This window comes from Artemia sp. Qi Xiang Cuo, chromosome 2 (genome assembly GCF_049724085.1).
Source record: "Artemia sp. Qi Xiang Cuo chromosome 2, ASM4972408v1, whole genome shotgun sequence".
Classification (NCBI taxonomy): domain Eukaryota; kingdom Metazoa; phylum Arthropoda; class Branchiopoda; order Anostraca; family Artemiidae; genus Artemia; species Artemia sp. Qi Xiang Cuo.
In genome coordinates this window covers 69,171,980-69,189,956 of record NC_142795.1, presented here as the reverse complement: position 1 = coordinate 69,189,956, position 17,977 = coordinate 69,171,980, and the positions used below count along the sequence as shown (strand labels likewise).

Here is a 17,977-nt window from a genome sequence, read left to right as displayed (position 1 = left end):
GTCAACAAATAAGTAGGTTGTCCATATTAAGTTATGTATCTTAAAGTCATTTAAGTAATCCATCATAGAATCCTTGTAATACATTATCCAGGGGCCAAAAGTACTTAAAAGATGGCGCTTGAATAATGGTCAGCGATTGCTTAACTTGAATGTGCTCTAATAATCAGATAAGTTATCTTAAGTTTAGTATATGATAATCGAACATTGAAAAGACAAATTTCTCTCCTTATTTTTTCATGTCAATTGAACTTCGAAATGATCAACGTTAATTTTGCAGACGTTTACTTTGGAATGTGATTTTTCAATCGATTCATGAATCTATGGAAGGAAGAGATACGAATTCCGATATTCGTCCATACCAGTGTAAACATGAGGGCTGCAATAGAGCATATAGAAGTATTTACTCTCTGAATCAGCATGTACAGAAATTTCACTGCAAAGGTAAGTTTTGGGACTAGTTCTTGTTTTCTAGATAGTCAACTAATTTCATGTGAATAATTTAATTTCTAGATTAGGGAATCAGCGTGATGCTTCAGACATTGCTTACAAACCAATCACGCAAAGACATGAACATAGGAGATTGTTGAAATAATATAATTTTGAGAAAAATTTGAGGAGAATATAATGATTTTAAGGATTCATATTTCTCTTAGCTCTGGAGACCTAAAGGGAACAGACATAGGTGTACAGACCCGAATATTGAATACTTGGGAAAAGGCTCTTTTATCGAGAATATGTTATATCAGGGAAAACCTTCCCTGTGAATGCTTTAAATGAATCTTATGTAAAGAAAAAATACCAAATATAGATGTACCCAGATTGACCTTTAGGGATGAGAATAAATATTTTACAAAGATAAATCTATGGCAAAAAATGGCAGTGCAGGTTTATAGGGCTTTTGGAGACACCTAAAATCAATGTACAAGAGACTGAGGGGCCCATGGAATTAATTTTATTCACGATTTCATCATATATTTCTATTTCGGAATTTACAGTTTCTAATACCATTTAAATTTAATGTTGTCACACTGTCGGGGTTTCAAACTAACCAAAGCCCTTACTAGATGCTTTTAATATCAATTTGCAAAATTCCCAAGTCATCAGCTTATTTCCAATCCTCTATTGGAATTCCACACGCCAAACCTTTGTAAACTATCCAGATAGATGGCTTATCTGTGACGTTTGATGTCAGTTGCATAACATGGGATTTTGCAGGTTAATTTTAATGTCAACTATAGTTATGAAGTAACTGAACTCAAGGGTTGATCATATCAAGGCTGTCTACACAGTGGTGTCAATTGGGAGAAGGGGGCATTTACCCCCTCGATTTGGAAGATACCTTTTTTGAGGGTATATTTCGTACAATAAACCGAATTAAAAATTATTGTCCTGCAACGAAATTAACCTTTAACTTGAAATAAAGAAGACGAAATTTTAAATTGTGCGCCACTGGATAGGATAATGTTAATGAAAAAAAGGCTTCTTCTAAGCACGTGCAGCAATCCATTTTTGGCTTGTTTTTGATGTTTTGGAACTGGAAAAGAGAGCTTTCAAACCTGCTTTCTCTTCGTAAAGCAGTTCGTCAAGGAGCTGTTTAGTTGCATAGTATATTTAAATATGTGTTAACTTCATTCTCGCGAACCTAGCCAGTTTCAGTGTTTTATTGATGAGTCAGCTTGTCGTATATTACATATGCTGATGACGTTCTTCTACTAAGCCGTAGACATACAAGCCTAATTAGTAATTTTTCTATACTTAAGCATCAGTTAGCTTCCTTTGGTCCGATGATGAACCCTTCAAAATATGAGTTTATAAGTGTTAAGAGTCGTTACCAACTAGCCACCAAAGAGTATGGGTAACTTATAAAGTGCTATTGTTGACAAAAATCACCAACGCCATCTAGCGTTTGGTGTTGCTTAACGTTTTTTAATTGTAATAATAAAGCAAAATTACTGTTTTTATAAGTTTCTGATCTCAGCTTAAAAAAACATAATTACGAAACGTGAAAAACATAAACACTAAAGTTAGATGGCACTGGTGTTTTTTTTTTTTTTTTTTAAACTTGTGCCAGTTTCCACTCTTAGAAGTTGCCTGTAATTTTGGTAGCAACTTTAGGTCTTCAAGATGATACACTTTCTCGCTCTTCCTCAGTGGATTGGCTCGAGTAGCCAATCTCGAATTCTACTCGTCCAATCCTGATATATAAAGCAGATAAAAATTTATGCGTAGCGCATCAAACAATTGTCCCCCCCCCCCCCCAAAAAAAAAGATATGTGATCAAAAGGGTGTCTGCAGTCTGTACCGCAGTTTTACTCCCCTTTTATTCTTTACGTTTCAAGTGCTATCCTTCTTTTTTTTTCGGGAAAAAAAAGGCATGATACTACCCTACGCTTGGGATACTGACAATGCTGTATTTGCTTCTACCACATTGGTACCAAAACAATAAATTAATGGTCAAGTTTGACCCTTTTGATATACCATCTCAAATAAATGGCCTCAATGAAGCTCTCTGTATGAGTAGCCTGAACTTTATTTCTGAGTGTAATTTTCTTTTTTAATTTGTCCTCCTTGAAGTTGGTCCCCCTTGACTCTTTCATAAAGAAAAATTTAAGGAGAACGGGAACTTCATGGGAGGGTGTAAAGAGGGAGGCTTTGAATAGACGGGGATGGAGGACGAGCATGCGTAGCTGTGTTGGCCTCAGGCGGCTTGGTGCTGCATTAAGCTTTTATAGTAGAAGTTGATCTGCATGATTTGTTGTTCTACATTGTGTCGAGTCATTTTTATACCATTTTCTGTTTTCCTTTATTTCATTATCGTTTGCACTCCACAATGCTGTTTTTTTCTGCTTTTGTGGGTAAAACAACGAATAAAAAATAAATAAGTCAATATTGGAAGACATTACATTCTTGGTAATGGAAGAACCCTGTTCTTGGTGCAATTTGTTAAACTGGTTATAAGGCAAACTTGACTTTTGGAAAATATGGCTTAAAAGTAGATTTGTTTTGAATTTTCCACCTTATCTCTTGGAAAAATTATCTTGCTTCCCCTCCTTGTCCCAATGTTAAGGTTTGGACCTGTTTGCAAATGCGGCGCTTTGCGTAATCAGGTGAAATTAAGAAAAATAAGCCAATAAGAAAAGAACGAAAAAATAAGCAACACTAGAAAAAGGAAAATCATATGCATTCAATTATCTTTTTTTTATATGATGGATAACAATTAACGTAGCTGTTTTGTAAATTCTTATCTTCTATTCTTTAGAAATAGTAATAAAATAATGGTAATAAAAGGAATAGCAATAATAGAAAATAGAATTTTTATATATTTTATTTATAATGAATAGCATTTTAATAGCATCAATTAATAGTAAGGAATAGAAATTTTATAGTAATAATAGAAGAGAATGCATATTTGACCATTTTTTATTTTTCAAGATGCTCCTGCCTTTTCATGCCTTGAAGTGAACTGTGTCAAACGTTTTTACACAACGTCAGAATTGAAAAGACATCAGAGAATTCACGGGCCCTCATTCCTTATGTATATATGTGAAGAGAAAGATTGTGGCAAAGTCTTTTCGTCACCGTTCAGGTTTTGTATTTACTATTCTGGTAGTATTTAGGGTACTTTTATGATATAGCCCCTACCATTCAAGTTGTTCATTCAATGACGCATTATAGAACCGGTTTTTTTTCGTCAGTTTCTTTTAGCTTTGCGTGTCACAAGACAAAGAGAAGTGACAGAATAGATGGAAAATGTGTAATTTGGACTGTGTATTTGTACATTAGGGGTGGGGGGGGGAGTAAAGTATGTAATTTGGAAAATATGTAATTTGTATTTACTACTCTGGTAGTATTTAGGTTTTCACAAAATTAATAGAAGTAGATCATTGTTTGCAAATTTTTAGGGGACTGAGTGTTTTTTGGAGTGGGCCTAGAATCAGATCCTTCGCTTCAGAAGTCACTTGTAAGTTGTTGCCAGTTGTACCATCGTAAATAGTCTAAAAAAAAATTTGGTTTGAACGAGAAAATAGTAATAATAAGTAAATAATTGTCAAAAGTATGAAGACATTCTATTTAAATTTAGTAAATCTAAGTAGAATAAATTCAATTAGTTAAATTTAAAATAAGTAATATAAATAAATCATAATCAAAATAATGATGAACAATTCAAATGCAACACCCAGATAAGAAACGTTATTTTATTGTACTGGGAGCATCGATGTTCGATATGACAATCCGTTTCTTGATTACCATGAAATCATGTTGGCTTCAAAAAAGCCTTTGGATAGGAAGTAATCTGAAAGTACAATCCACTGCTTCAACTAAAATAAGTCTGAGCTCAAGCACGGTAAGCTCAAAGTATTGATTTTTTTGAACGTTCTAATGCACATTCTTAGCAGTTTATGCAAGGTAGAGGGAGGGGAAGTGTCCTTGAAAGCTTCTTATATTAGGGTATCTATGACTCCTCCTCATCTATGCTGGTATAGAGACAAGTAAAAGGGGATAGGCCACAGTATAAGGTCTTATGTCTATCATTAGCTGCAAAGAGCGCATTATAGGGAGTGCTAGTTTCTAAACACTTTTTAGAAGGACGCTTTCCGTTTATTAATGTTTCCCCTGAAAGTGTAATATTTATTGAGTATGTTGAATGACATGACAAAAAAAATTAAGAAATTAATGCAGTACTTTTCCGAAGAAAAATGTTGAAGGTATGTCCTTTATTTTGTTTATATTAAAAAGTTTAAATTTAAAAGGTTGTCATTTACAGAAGGTGGGGATAGTTGTTAAAAGATTGGGTTCCAATACATGCGTTTGTTAGAAGCTGGAAAAAATCAAATTACCACAAGCAATCTAAAAGATACGTAAAGTTTGAACTGCAGCTTTGGCTTCTCTAGGTGCAATATCTACTGGCTCCTCTTCTTTGTTTCCGTCGTCAGAAGGAGCAGTCCCATCGATGATTAGGGATTCTACAATTGCTTCATCAGTTAATGTGCCCGTTACTGCATTGACAGTTGTAAATTCTTCAAATTTTCGTATCTTGTCTGATGACAGCTGGATTGTCACCTCATTCCACCCAGCCTCTATGTTAACGTTTGGTAGCTCCCCTTCAGGTTCCACTTCTAGTTATTCTTCTACTTGTTCCATTTTCTGTTGCAGCTTGATTTCCTTGTAGTTGAAATTGATTTGCAGAGTACCTTGAAGATTTTTATTATTCCTTCATCTAGTGGCTTTAATATAGATGTTGTGTTGGTCGGCAAAAATTTCACATTAGCCCATTTTAGAGGATGACTGGGAATGTGTGCAGTGCAATTGTCCACAAAGAGCAAACTTTTGCGTTTCTTTTTGCCCATAGTTTTTTTTTCCAATTCAGCCAACCATGAGGATAATCCCTCATTATTTATCCCAGCCCTTTTATTTGAAGTGTGTTCAACAGGTAGAGATTTTACTCCTTTTGGGCATCTAGGATTTTTGTTTTACCAATAACGAAGGGCTTTGACATGGTTTATTATGTCATATTAGTTGCTAGTAAAATTGTAACCCTTTTTTTACTGGGTTTGCCACCAGGTTTTATCAGGGAGGAATACAGCTTAGAAATAGAAAGCTATTTCATCATCGTTAAAAACGTTTTTTTGAGGGATAGTCCTTCAAATATCCTTTAACGAGCCCTTCCACTCACCACAAACATAACTGTTCACCGACACACTCTCGCCACAAACTTATTTCAAATTAAAATTGTGCCTCTTTTTAAATTCCACGAGCCAACTGTTGTTGGCCTTAAAATGGAGATTTGGCCAAGTGTTCAGCCGTTTCTCTAATAATTGAGCCCCCAATATAAGTGTTTTTCCTATACATCGTTTGAAGCATTTTTATCATGCACTCTTCTACATTAGCAAACTCAGATGATCTCTTCCTATTGATGTCACCGTCAATGGCTCGCTTTTCGATTTCTGTCTTTTTTTATAGTTGAAAGTGATTGCGTGGGATGTTGCACCTATTAGCTTTGTCTTTCTTCTCTTGAGTCCCTTCATGTACCATCTTAATTATCTCCATCCTCCCACCTACCGTTAATGTTTTTACTTGTCTTTTCGCACTGACTTTGACTCGAATACTGTACGCACCATAGCACTATCGATGGAAACAACAGACACTCTACAATAAAGTACAATGCTCAATGTTGTGACAACACCGACGGTCACTTTAGCTGATGGGATTGACCGACTCATTACAGCACACACACCGGGGTTTTGACTCAAAAAGGTCCGCTGAAAAAACTTCGAGATACATAGGTAAACTTCGATTTATGAAGCTAAAGTGAAAACTAAATTAGGCTTATTTATTGAATTTCGTACTATAGAGGTAATTTTCGTGTCACGTAGACTTACAGAGGTAAAATATAACTGCAAAATTATTTCGAGTTAACTACTACTAGCACTACTCCCAACTTACCGCAGCGCCTGCGAAGCCGCCTGAGGCCAACTCAGCTACGAACGTTCTTCCTCCATCCCAATCTATCCAAAGCCTTCCTCTTTACACCCTCCCAGGAAGTTCCCATTTCTTTTAAATTTTTCTTTATGACATCCTTCCACCCTAACCGTGGCGTTTAGCCCTAAACGGTTGGCCGAAAAGGACAATATTTGGCAATATGTCACCCTTCATCCGCAGAACGTGCCCTAGCCATCTCAACCTTTGTTTCATTATAGCCCTAGAAAGCGTGATTGAACAGCACTTTTCGTACAGCCTACTGTTTGAAATATGGTCAATCAGCCGGGTATCCAGAACAATCCGTAGGCAATTTCTTTGGAAAATGTCTTTGGTATATGGCAACATTATCATTGGAATAAATGATGCCATTTTTTTTCCTTTTTTGTAAAGCTGGAAAAATGAATATAATAATGCAGTTAGCCAGACACTGCTTTGACCTAAATTGTGTTTCTTTATACAACTAACCGAAGTAAAAGAAAAGTTACCACTTGAATGGTGTGTTGTGAATCGTGCGTTGGGAATTGTGATGCGTTACTGGGAGTAAAGTAAATTTCAGAAAAAGATATTGAAGGCTTAATGTCATTTGCTGTTAATTGAGAATTAATTTGTTCATCGTCCGTAAGGTTTTCGTGTTCCCATAACATGTTGTGCGTTGCTTAAACGTAATCTTTGTCGGTTTTAAGCATGACATTATCGCCTAAAAACGTCTCATCCCTCCTCCTCCTTTCGGTTTAGCCCCCCCCTTTACCCCGGCTCATTAGAGAAGCCGTCATGCATGAAAACTCTACATATGAACATATACTTTATAAAGTGTAAAATCATTAGATTTTATAGAATTGCTGTTAGAACTCACAATGATGGTCTAACACATTCCCTTTTTAAAAGGAAGATTTCTGTTTTATTTCAACAGTCGTGCCTCCAGACGTGGTTGCGTGTTACATACGGCATGTAAATTCTGTCACTGGGAAAAACATCTCGGTACGTCCACGTGCCTAAAGCCTATGGTTTCAACAAAAAAAACCTCGATCCTTTTTGGATGTAGTCTATTATATGAATTGAGTTATTTTTTTTTGATTTCTCATCTAACAAAGGGTATTTTGGGTTAATTCAGCTGTACGTGCTTGCTGCATGAAGACTGCTTGGTATAGAATGCCATGGACAATAAATATTTATTTTCAGACCTTAGTTCATTGTCATATGAGAAATTGACACCTATTTCTTAGAAAGCGAATGATACACTGCATATTGACTAATGATATTTACGTTGGGACTTTCAAATTTAACATTTAGTCCATGTACTGCTGTTAGGACGTATTTCGAAAACCGATTAAACAACTAGAGTTAAAAACTTTTTAATGGTATTTGAAATCGCAACGAAACAGATTTTTTATCAGCATCGTAAGTGTCAATAACAACTTCTTAGTGAAATTAAATAAAAAAGACAAGTTTTTTCAACTGGAAGTAAGGAGCAACATTAAAACTTAAAACGAACAGAAATTATTACGTGTATGAGGGGGTTCGTCCCCTAGTCAATACCTCGCTCTTTATGCTAAGAGTTCGAATTTTATTCCATTCTTTAAGAATGGCCCCTGAATGACAAAGGCCGTTTAATTAGAAAAAATAGCTTTTTTAAAATTAAAAAAAAAAACTTTAGCGTAAAGAGTGAGGTATTGACTTGGGGGCGAACCTCCTCATATACGTAATAAATTCTGTTCACTTAAGTTTTAATATTGCTTCTTAATTTCCGAGCGTTTTTAAAATGATGCTGGGAAAACCTCCTCCATGGAGCGATCCTCCCACGTAACCCCCTCTCCCCGATCCCCCCCACCAGAAAAAAAATCCCCCTGAAAACGTCTGTATACTTCCCAATAACCAATACTATATGTAAACAATGGGCAAAGTTCGTAACTTGCAGCTCTTCCCCTGGGGACTGTGGGGGATTAAGTCATCCTCAAAGACACAGTTATTAAATTTTTTGACTATGCTGAACAAAATGGCAATCTCAATATTTCGTACGAGTGACTTTGGGAAAAAATGAGCTTGGGAGGGGGCTTAGTTGCCCAACAATTTTTTGGTCACTTAGAAAGGGCACTAGAACTTTAATTTTCGTTTGAATAGGCCCTCTCGCGGTATTCTAGGACCACTGGGTCGATACGATCACCCATGGGGAAAAAAAAAAAACAAATAAAAGAAATAAACACGCATCCGTGATCTTTCTTCTGGCGAAAAATACAAAATACCATATTTTTGCAGATAAGAGCTTGAAACCTCTACAGTACTCTGATACACTGAATCTGATGGTGTAATTTCCATTAAGATTCCATGAATTTTTGGGGGTGTTTCCCCTTTTTTCGAAAATAGGATAAAATTTTCTCAGGCTAGTAACTTTTGATGGGCAAAACCGAACTTGATGAAACTTATATATTTGAAATCAGCACAGAAACTTCGTGTCTGTGGCAATCCTGGCTATATGCTACAGACTTTATGTCGTACTCTGGACCTGTCTATGTTGTCCGGTCTTGCGTCAATTCCCATACCCCTCCCAAAATGGTTTGAGTACGTAACCCCTTGGTTTTTGCTGAAAGTTTTAAGACATTAGTTGTTATTTGAAGTGAGAAATGTTCTCTTCTTGAGAATAACAAACTAAGGATTAAATTGACCAAATAAAAGTTTGCTTCTCCTGTGATAAAAACACCATTAGCAATAAATGTTGTCAAATCGTGACACATTCGAAAGTACTTTCCATAGTGTTGTTTTTAAACTACGGTCTTGCATTCGTTTTTAACTCTTAAATTAAATTGATTTTGTGTAACGATGGAGCTAACAATGAAGTTAATACTACATCTGCTACTTTTTTGTTTTGAATTGAAATTGTTTTATGATGAAACTTCTTATTAAGGATAATTTGATCTTTACTGTATCTGTCATCGTTATATATTGACAAGAAGTGCAAATTTGGCATTTACTGCTTTTTAAAGTCCCTTTCCAAATAAAAGCTTTTCTTATCCTATTATCTCATTACTAGTTTTTTTTTATTATTACTAAGAGTTGTGTATCCTAACAGTTATGCTTAAGCTTACGCTCAAAATCTGTTCTTATGCCATGAAGAAAGACCATGAATATTATAATAAAACACTTCTTTTTTTGCCGTGAAATCATATTGCTGTAGCCTATTTGTCTTAATAGTTTGAAAAAAGGTCATTATATGTATAAATATAATACAGTTTTTCTGTATTAAAAATTGTATATTATAGTAAAACTGTACAGTTTTTCCGATGCTATGCTCTTCTATTAATTGGACTAGGTTGTGTCTCAAGTCCAGTTGTATTTTTCTCACTTTTGGACTTTCATTGGTTGATTTTACCTGGTGGCCAACAATTTTTTCGAATAGGAAATATGATTGGAAAATTATTTTGTAAATAATTTCTGAGTAATCACAGGCTATAATTATGACAAAACAAAAAATCGCAAAAAAAAGAGTATCGAGGACAATAACAGCCAGTGAAAAACAGAAGAAAAAATTATGCAAATATTTCGGTTGAGACCTCCGCTCAACCGTCCGAAGTGCAGAATAATAATAAAAAAAAAGATAAAAGTCCAAAGGATAATCTGTATTTTTTTATTATTCTGCACTGGGGACGGTTGAGCGGAGGTCTCAACGAAATATTTACATAATTTTTTCTTCTAGTTTTTCACTGGCTGTTATTGTCCTCGTTTCTCTCTTCTTTGCGATTTTTTGTTTTGTCAAATTATTTTGACATTAAAAATGGTATTAATATTAAATAGTATGAAATCGGGATATTTCAGAAAGAATTTCTAGTATTTTGTTTCTAAGCCAAGATTCAATTTTCAATTCCTATCTGTTAATTATAAACTGCTTTATTTTAGTAATGATTTTCTTTAAGTAACATAAAATTAATGAAACTAATGATCTATCTGAATATGAAATGAAAGTTCCATCAGCAGTTTTTTTTTTTATACTTCAGTTTTATTTGGTACCACTTCTATTCAGGAGCTATTTTCAATTTTTTTTTCCATGGAGAGTGTTTCTGAGTCACATTAGTTATAAAGAGCCTTAGCAGAGTTTATGCCCATACCAATTGCACATATCCATTTTAAAGACATCATATATTTTACTTATATTTTTCGACCAACAGAACGAGCAGTAGCAATAATGTTCCTAATTGTTGATGAGTCGTTAGATAAACATAATTATGCAACAACTGTTTCTTAGTATATATAGAAAGCGCTATTCATCTTTCATTTTTTTTTTCTATAGGCCAGTTCTCTTTCTCCTGTGAACAAATTATGAACACGACTCAACTAAGTGATAAAATCTCCTATAATGATTTTTCCATTTTCGTAATGTTGAGTAGTGTTTCAGGCCAACCTCTTGTGATGGAATCCCTCTTGCCTTTAGGTATGATGTCTGATAGCTGTTGTGCTACGTCAAAAAAAAAAAAAAAAAAAAAAAAAATGGAGCCTAGAAGGTATATTCAGGTTCCCTGTTCCTGAACGCTGACTCCTTTAGAATTTAGAGTGCAAGATAAAATTTTCAGAAAATATTTTTCAGCTGAAACTAGGGCCCGAGAAGATGTCTTCCAGCTTATACTTCCAATCTTATTTGTAAGACTTGAATTTTTCTTACAAAATAAGCTATAGTTTCGGAAGAAAGGCTTCAAATGCTGCTCAGATCCACAAAATCACTTCACCTAGGTTTACAGTGTACAACAAAGCAGACTCTCAGCTTTTGTCCAAAGTTAAAACAAAGTTAATATTTGCCTTCACAGGTGCTCCTTATAAGTAGGGTAGAGGCGGAAATCGAAACTTGAAATTCCCTTCCCAAGCCATAATTTGGGCTATACATCCATATACGAAAGTTTCATTCCTCTAGTACTACTACATTCTACATTAGAGCTCTTTTTTTTTTTTTACCGAAATTATGCCTTCGACTAACTTAGTTAAAAAGGAAAGAAACGTTTTAAAGTTCAAAGTATCAAACAGTGGTAACGAAAAAAAAAAAATTGGAGCCTAGAAGGTATTTTCGAGTTCTCTGTATTTTCAAACTCTAAAAATCAGAATTTTGATACCAATAGATACATCAAAAGAATCAGACTTTTATGCTGATTTCAAATATATAAGTTTCATCAAGTTTAGTCTTACCCAATAAAAGTAACGTGCCTGAGAAAATGTGCCTTATTTTCGAAAAAAGGGGGAAACACCCCCTAAATGTCATAGAACCTTAAGGAACATTACACCATCAGATTCAGCATATCAGAGAACCCTACAGCAGAGGTTTAAAGCTCCTATCGGCTATTTTTGCCAGAAGAAAGATCACGGATGCGTGTTTTTTTTTTTTTTTTTTTTTTTTTTTTTTTTTTTTTTCAGGGGTGATCGTATCGAACCAGTGGTCCTACAATATCGCAGGAGAGCTCATTTGAACGGAAATTAAAAGTTCTAGTGCCCTTTTTAAGTGACCAAAAAATGGAGGCCCCCTCCCACGCTCATTTTTTCCCAAAGTCACCCGATTAAAATTTTGATATAGTCATTTTGTTCAGTATGGTCAAAAATATAATATTTATGTCTTTGAGGATGATTTAATCTCCCCACAGTCCCCGGGGGAAGGGCTGCAAGTTATGAACTTTGCGCACTGTTTACATATAGTATTGGTTATTGGGAAGTATACAGACGTTTTCAGGGTTTTTTTCTGCGAGGGGGGGGGTCGGGGGTTACGTGGGAGGATATTTCCATGGAGAAAGTTTTCATGGAGGAATGGACGTTGCTATGAAGGGGGCACCGGATTTCCTAGCATTATTTAAAAAAACGATCAGAAATTGAATTTTTCAACTAAAAGTAAGGAGCAAACTCAAAACTTAAAACGAACAGAAATTATTACGTATATGATTGGGTTTGCCCCCTAATTTTATAAGAGCTATTTATTCTAATTAACGGACTTTGTGATTAAGGGGTCATCCTTAAAGAATTGGAACAAAATTTAAACTTCAGCATACAGAGCGAGCTATTGACTAGGGGGCGTACCCCCCTAATATACGTTATAAAAATATACGAATATAGAAGTTCGTTACGTAAGTTAACTTGTAAGTTACGTGTATTTATTACTAATAGAAACGTTCTTAAATAAAATTAAACAAATTTCGAGAAAGCAATTTAACCAAAAAAAAGTAAAATTAATATGCAAAGTTCGTTTTAATTGTTCATGTACGGTGAGCCAAAATCAAAACCTGCATTAATTCAAAAATGTTCAGAAATTAAATAAAAAACAAGTTTTTTAACTTTTTTTTTTATTTAATTACTTAAAACATTTATTTAATAACATTACAACTTAAAACAAACAGAAATTATTCCGTGTATGAAAAGTGCTTTCTCCTCCTCTACGCCTTGCTCTTTACGCTAAAGTTTGACTCTTTCTCACAACTGTATTTTTAAAACAATAAAAAACTTTAGCGTAAAGACCAAGGCGTTGAGGAGGGGACAGCCCCTTTCATATACGGGATAATTTCTGTTCGTTTGAGGTTTTAATGTCGCTCCTAACTTTCAGTTTAAAAAAAACTTGTTTTATTTATTTATTGGTATTTTAGATTGAAAATATGCGTTATTTTTCTTCACTCTTGTGGTTTTACATGTTTCAGCGCAAGCCTACATTTGGTCCACCTTTCGATAGTTGAGATTCAGCTTCATCTTGAAATTGGCTTTACACTATTTTTAGATTCAAAAAAACCTTGACGTTACGCGAAAATAAAGAAAAGAAAACTCGTATTTTTGAGCAATTTTAGACCGTTCTTTAAGAAAAAGTTTAAGTAATGTCACAATTCTGGCTCTGATAATGAATAGATTTGGAAATATGATTTAAGTATATTGTCCTGTCGATACACATTACAGTTTAAAAAACAAAGAAATGAATATGAAATGACAAACTTCATATGAATATAAAGAGTCTATGGCCAGTAAATGAAAACGAAGAGAACAAAAAAATGAAACGAATATTTCGCGCGTATACAACATGGCGTCTTCAGCGTAGAGAAAAAACACAAAAAAGCTAGAAACTAAAACTAAAAAAATATAGCTAAAAAATGTATATGCTAAAATAGACTAACTAAAATATATAATATACAATTACTCATATATACAATTTCCAGCTACCTTCCTGAAATCAGAAATTACAGCTTTAGTCTTATCACCCAATTGTGTGTTTTCCAGGGAATGCAAATTGCGACGGTTTTACTTATCAAACAGTTCGTGGTAACGAATTGTAAGTAAGGAGTGACCCGGCTCAATACTAACCAAAACTCTAAAAAGGGAATTTTGATACCAAAAGATATATAAAAAGAATCAGATTTTTATACGGATTTCAAATATATAAATTTCATCAAGTTTAGTCTTACCAATCAAAAGTTACGCGCCTGAGAAAATTTGCCTTATTTTCGAAAAAAAGGGAAACACCCCATAAAAGTCATATAACCTTAATGAAAATCACACCATCAGATTCAGCGTATCAGAGAACCTTACTGTAGAGGTTTTAAGCTTCCATCTGCGAAAATGTGGAATTTTGTATTTTTTACCAGAAGAAAGATCACGGATGCGTGTTTATTTGTTTGTTTGTTTTTTCCCAGGAGTGATCATATTGAGCCAGTGGTCCTAGAAGATCGTGGGAGGGCTCATTCGAACGAAAATTAACAGTTCTAGTGCCTTTTTTAAGTGACCAAAAAAATGGAGGGCAACTAGGCCCCCTCCCACGCTCATTGTTTTCCCAAAGTCACCCGATCAAAATTTTGAGATAGCCATTTTGTTCAGCATGGTCGGAAAACACAATAACTATGTCTTTGAGGATGACTTAATCCCCCACTGACCCCGGGGGAGGGCTGAAATTTATGAACTTTGCCCAATGTTTACATATAGTATTGGTTATTGGGAAATATACAGACGTTTCAGGGTAAATCTTTTCTGGTTGTGGGGGGGGGGTTGGATCGGGGTCGGGGATTACGTGCGAGGATCTTTCCACGCAGGAAGTTTTCATGGGGGAAGGGATATTTCTATGAAGGGGGCGCCGTATTTCCAGCTTCAACTGAAAAGTTTTCAACTGAAAAACTTTTCAACTGGAAAATTTTCAACATTAAAACTTAAAACGAACAGAAACTATTACGAATATGATTGGGTTTGCCCCCTAGTCAGTACCTCGCTCTTTACGCTAAAGTTTTTTAGTACTTTCGTAAGAGCTATTTATTCTAATTAACGGCCTTTGTGATTAAGGGTCATTGTTAAAGAATTGGGAAAAAATTCGAAATTTAGTGTAAAGAGTGAGGTATTAACTAGGGTGGCGAACCCCCCCAATATACGTAATAAAAATATACGAACATAGAAGTTCGTTACGTAAGTTAATTCGTAAGTTACTTATATTTATTACCAATAAAAACGTTCGTGAATAAAATTAAACAACTTTCGAGAGAGCCATTTAGCCAAAAAAAAGTAAAATGAATATGCAAATTTCGTTTTAATTATTCATGTACGGTGAGCCGAAATAAAAACCTGCATTAATTTAAAAACGTTCAGAAATTAGATAAAAAGACAAGTTTTTTTTTAACTGAAAGTAAGGAGCGACATTAAAACTTAAAACGAACAGAAATTATTCCGTGTATGAAAGAGGCCCTCCTCAACGCCTCTCTCTTTACGCTAAAGTCTTCTATTGTTTTAAAAAATAGTTGTGAGAAAGAGTCAAATGTCATGCGTCGGTATTTTCACGTTTCTTTACTTATCCGATTCCATTATTAACTAATCCAGCAGTTAATGGAATTTATCTCTGGGCACAGTATTTTTCATCTTCCTTTAATAATTTTATCCCTTTGCTCACTAATCCAATTAACAGGATGTATCTCGGGGCACAGAACACTAACATACTTCTTACGGAAATATTTGTTGGTGATTGCTGGAATTGGTTTTAAAAAGTAGCAGATCGACTCTCTTTTGTCAATACTGAATATATCGAATGATTGTTTTCAGTCGGTTTAATATTTGCGTTTACCGACACAGATCGAAATTTTTGTTGATGTTATTCATTATTATTCATCTTCCTCTATTTAGGAAGAATTGGCTTATGGTCTCAGCTGAGAAAGATTCTAATATGCCGAAAAAAGTGCACAAAAACTAGAAAAACTTTAATATCAACATAATGTAGGAGTATAAAATAAATCCTAGAAGCAAAATTTGTACTGAAAAAGAAAAGAATATTGGTAAGAATAAGTGACCTTAAGGTGAACAGAGAGTTAACTAAAATATATAAGTTTGTGAAGATGTCTGCAACCCTGTAAGAATGTGAAGATCTTTGTTTAAATAACTAAAGTGTATTTTCATTTTCTGCTGTCAATCCATTTGATATCAATCATACTAGTCGTTTGAACGGGGGAGTGTAATAAATAAAACAGCAATTAATAGAAGAGAAAGTGCCTCAGATCTGGTATAACTATCGTTATTACTTATTAATATTATTCTTATGAATGTGTCCTTAGAACGTTACGCCAACCATGCAGATTGGCTTTAGTTCAAATCGTATTTGTTTCTTTTTTTGAGGGGGGGCGCCCATTTTCCTGTATTTATGCTATGCTATGAATAAACTGGTTTGTAAAATAATTGAACGCCATAAAATCCAAAAAAAGTATTAAAAAGTATATTCAGACCTTTCAACGAAAGCAGCTACCACTGGGCAAGCTTTTCGTTGCTTTCGCGAGGACACCTCGTATGTATAAAATTGCCAACTTATCAGAAGAAGTAAAAAAAAAATACAGTTTCAGAAATTCTGTTTGTCAGATGTAAATAATGTATCGGAAAAAATGATCATTCGTAATAGAAATACATTATTTAAAGGCCGATAGAAAAAGTAAACAATTTATAAGGGATTTGTCACGCTCTTTGAACAAATATTCCTTTGATTTAAACAAAAACGCGAGTTTTTTATTTTGGCAATATCTTTTTAAAAAAACTGAGAATCTTTTTTGGGTTGAACCATTCGAAGCAAATTAAAAAACGGCGTAGTGAACGAATATTACTAAATTACGCTCAAAATCTTATGCATGGTTCAGTGAACATTCAAAGTAGCTTATTTTTTATGCTCAGAAATATTGCCCAAATTTAATTCTATGAAATAGTTTTGTCGTCATGACCTAGAAAATACAAGCCGATTCTGGGTTCCTATGGTTTCAGGATGATTGGAAGAGATATGTTTTTTAAGTTTTGTTGGACTTTTCTAGACATCTTTTAACTCTATAATTTACAAAGTCACTAAGAATAAATAAAATAGGACAATTCTCAGGTGGAAATCGAAATAGAGTTTGTTAGAAGGAGAAGGATGTAAGTTTAGAAGGGGGATCTGAAAGTTTAGAATACCTTTCAGTAGACAAGAAATCTTCAAAATGGCTAAAAGTCTGTGGTAGAATGCAAGATTTTCGGACTATCTATCTACTACTACTAACAACCCACTGCAACATCAAGCCACCTGAGGCCAACACATCTGTGCAAGCTCCTCCCGAACCCCGATCTTTTCAAACATTTACTCCCATGTACCCCATTTGAGGACAACCTACTTTTTCCCCCTATTTTATTACCCTCACCAATTGCCTCTTTTTGAAATATAAAAACACAGGCTGTGTTATCATCGAAAATGCTCGCTTATGCCAGGATTGTGTAGAAAAGACATAGCCTTGTCATGTGAAGTAATTTCTTTATTACTACTACTGCCACTACTACTACTACTAACAACTCACCGCAGCACCAAGCCGCCTGATGCCCGACACAGCCATGCAAGCTCCTACTTCGTCCCAATCTATTCAAATCCTCCCTTTTTACACCCTCCCACGAAATTCCCATTTCCTTTAAATCTTTCTTTATGACGTCATCCCACCCCAAACAAGGATGACCTGCTGTCCGTTTAGCCCTAGACGGTTGGCCGAAAAGAACAATCTTCGGCAATCTGTCATCCTTCATACGTACAACGTGCCCTAGCCATCTCAACCTTTCTTTCATTATAGCCCTAGAGTTCTGAGGAAAACTCGATTTCCAGGTTGCCCTTTTTCAGATGTGATTTGTCAATTTTTGAACCTTAGAAAGGGTCGCATGACATCTGTCCCTTTCAAAAAAGAAGTTCTCGGCATCAACTTCTTTTCAAAAAAGGTATGAATTTTTCATGACACAATATTAACTCTCTGTGAACCAATAATTAACGGCATACCAGACACCGCCCTTGTCACTAACGAGAATTATCAAACAGTTCGTGGTAACGAACTGTAATTAAGGAGCGACCCGGCTCAATTGTAACCGAAACTCTAAAAAACAGAATTTTGATACCAATAGATACATCAAAAGAGTTAGATTTTTATGCTGATTTCAAATATATAAGCTTCATCAACTTTAGTTTTACCCATCAGAAGTTACGATCCTGAGAAAATTGTCCTTATTTTCGAAAAAAGGGGGAAAGACTCCCTAAAAGCCA

The 17,977-nt window shown here is 34.8% G+C and overlaps 1 protein-coding gene across 1 annotated transcript in view; it reads left to right on the top strand.

Moving 5' to 3' along the window:
* The window catches only part of LOC148955547 (uncharacterized), a 52,855-nt gene that overhangs the window by 21,778 nt on the left and 13,100 nt on the right, over nucleotides 1–17,977 (top strand). Inside the window, exons 2-3 of the mRNA XM_089108244.1 lie at nucleotides 278–441; nucleotides 3,433–3,586. Coding sequence (XP_088964370.1) covers nucleotides 321–441; nucleotides 3,433–3,586 — 275 coding nt within the window. The 5' untranslated portion in view covers nucleotides 278–320. The remainder of the gene's footprint in view (nucleotides 1–277; nucleotides 442–3,432; nucleotides 3,587–17,977) is intronic.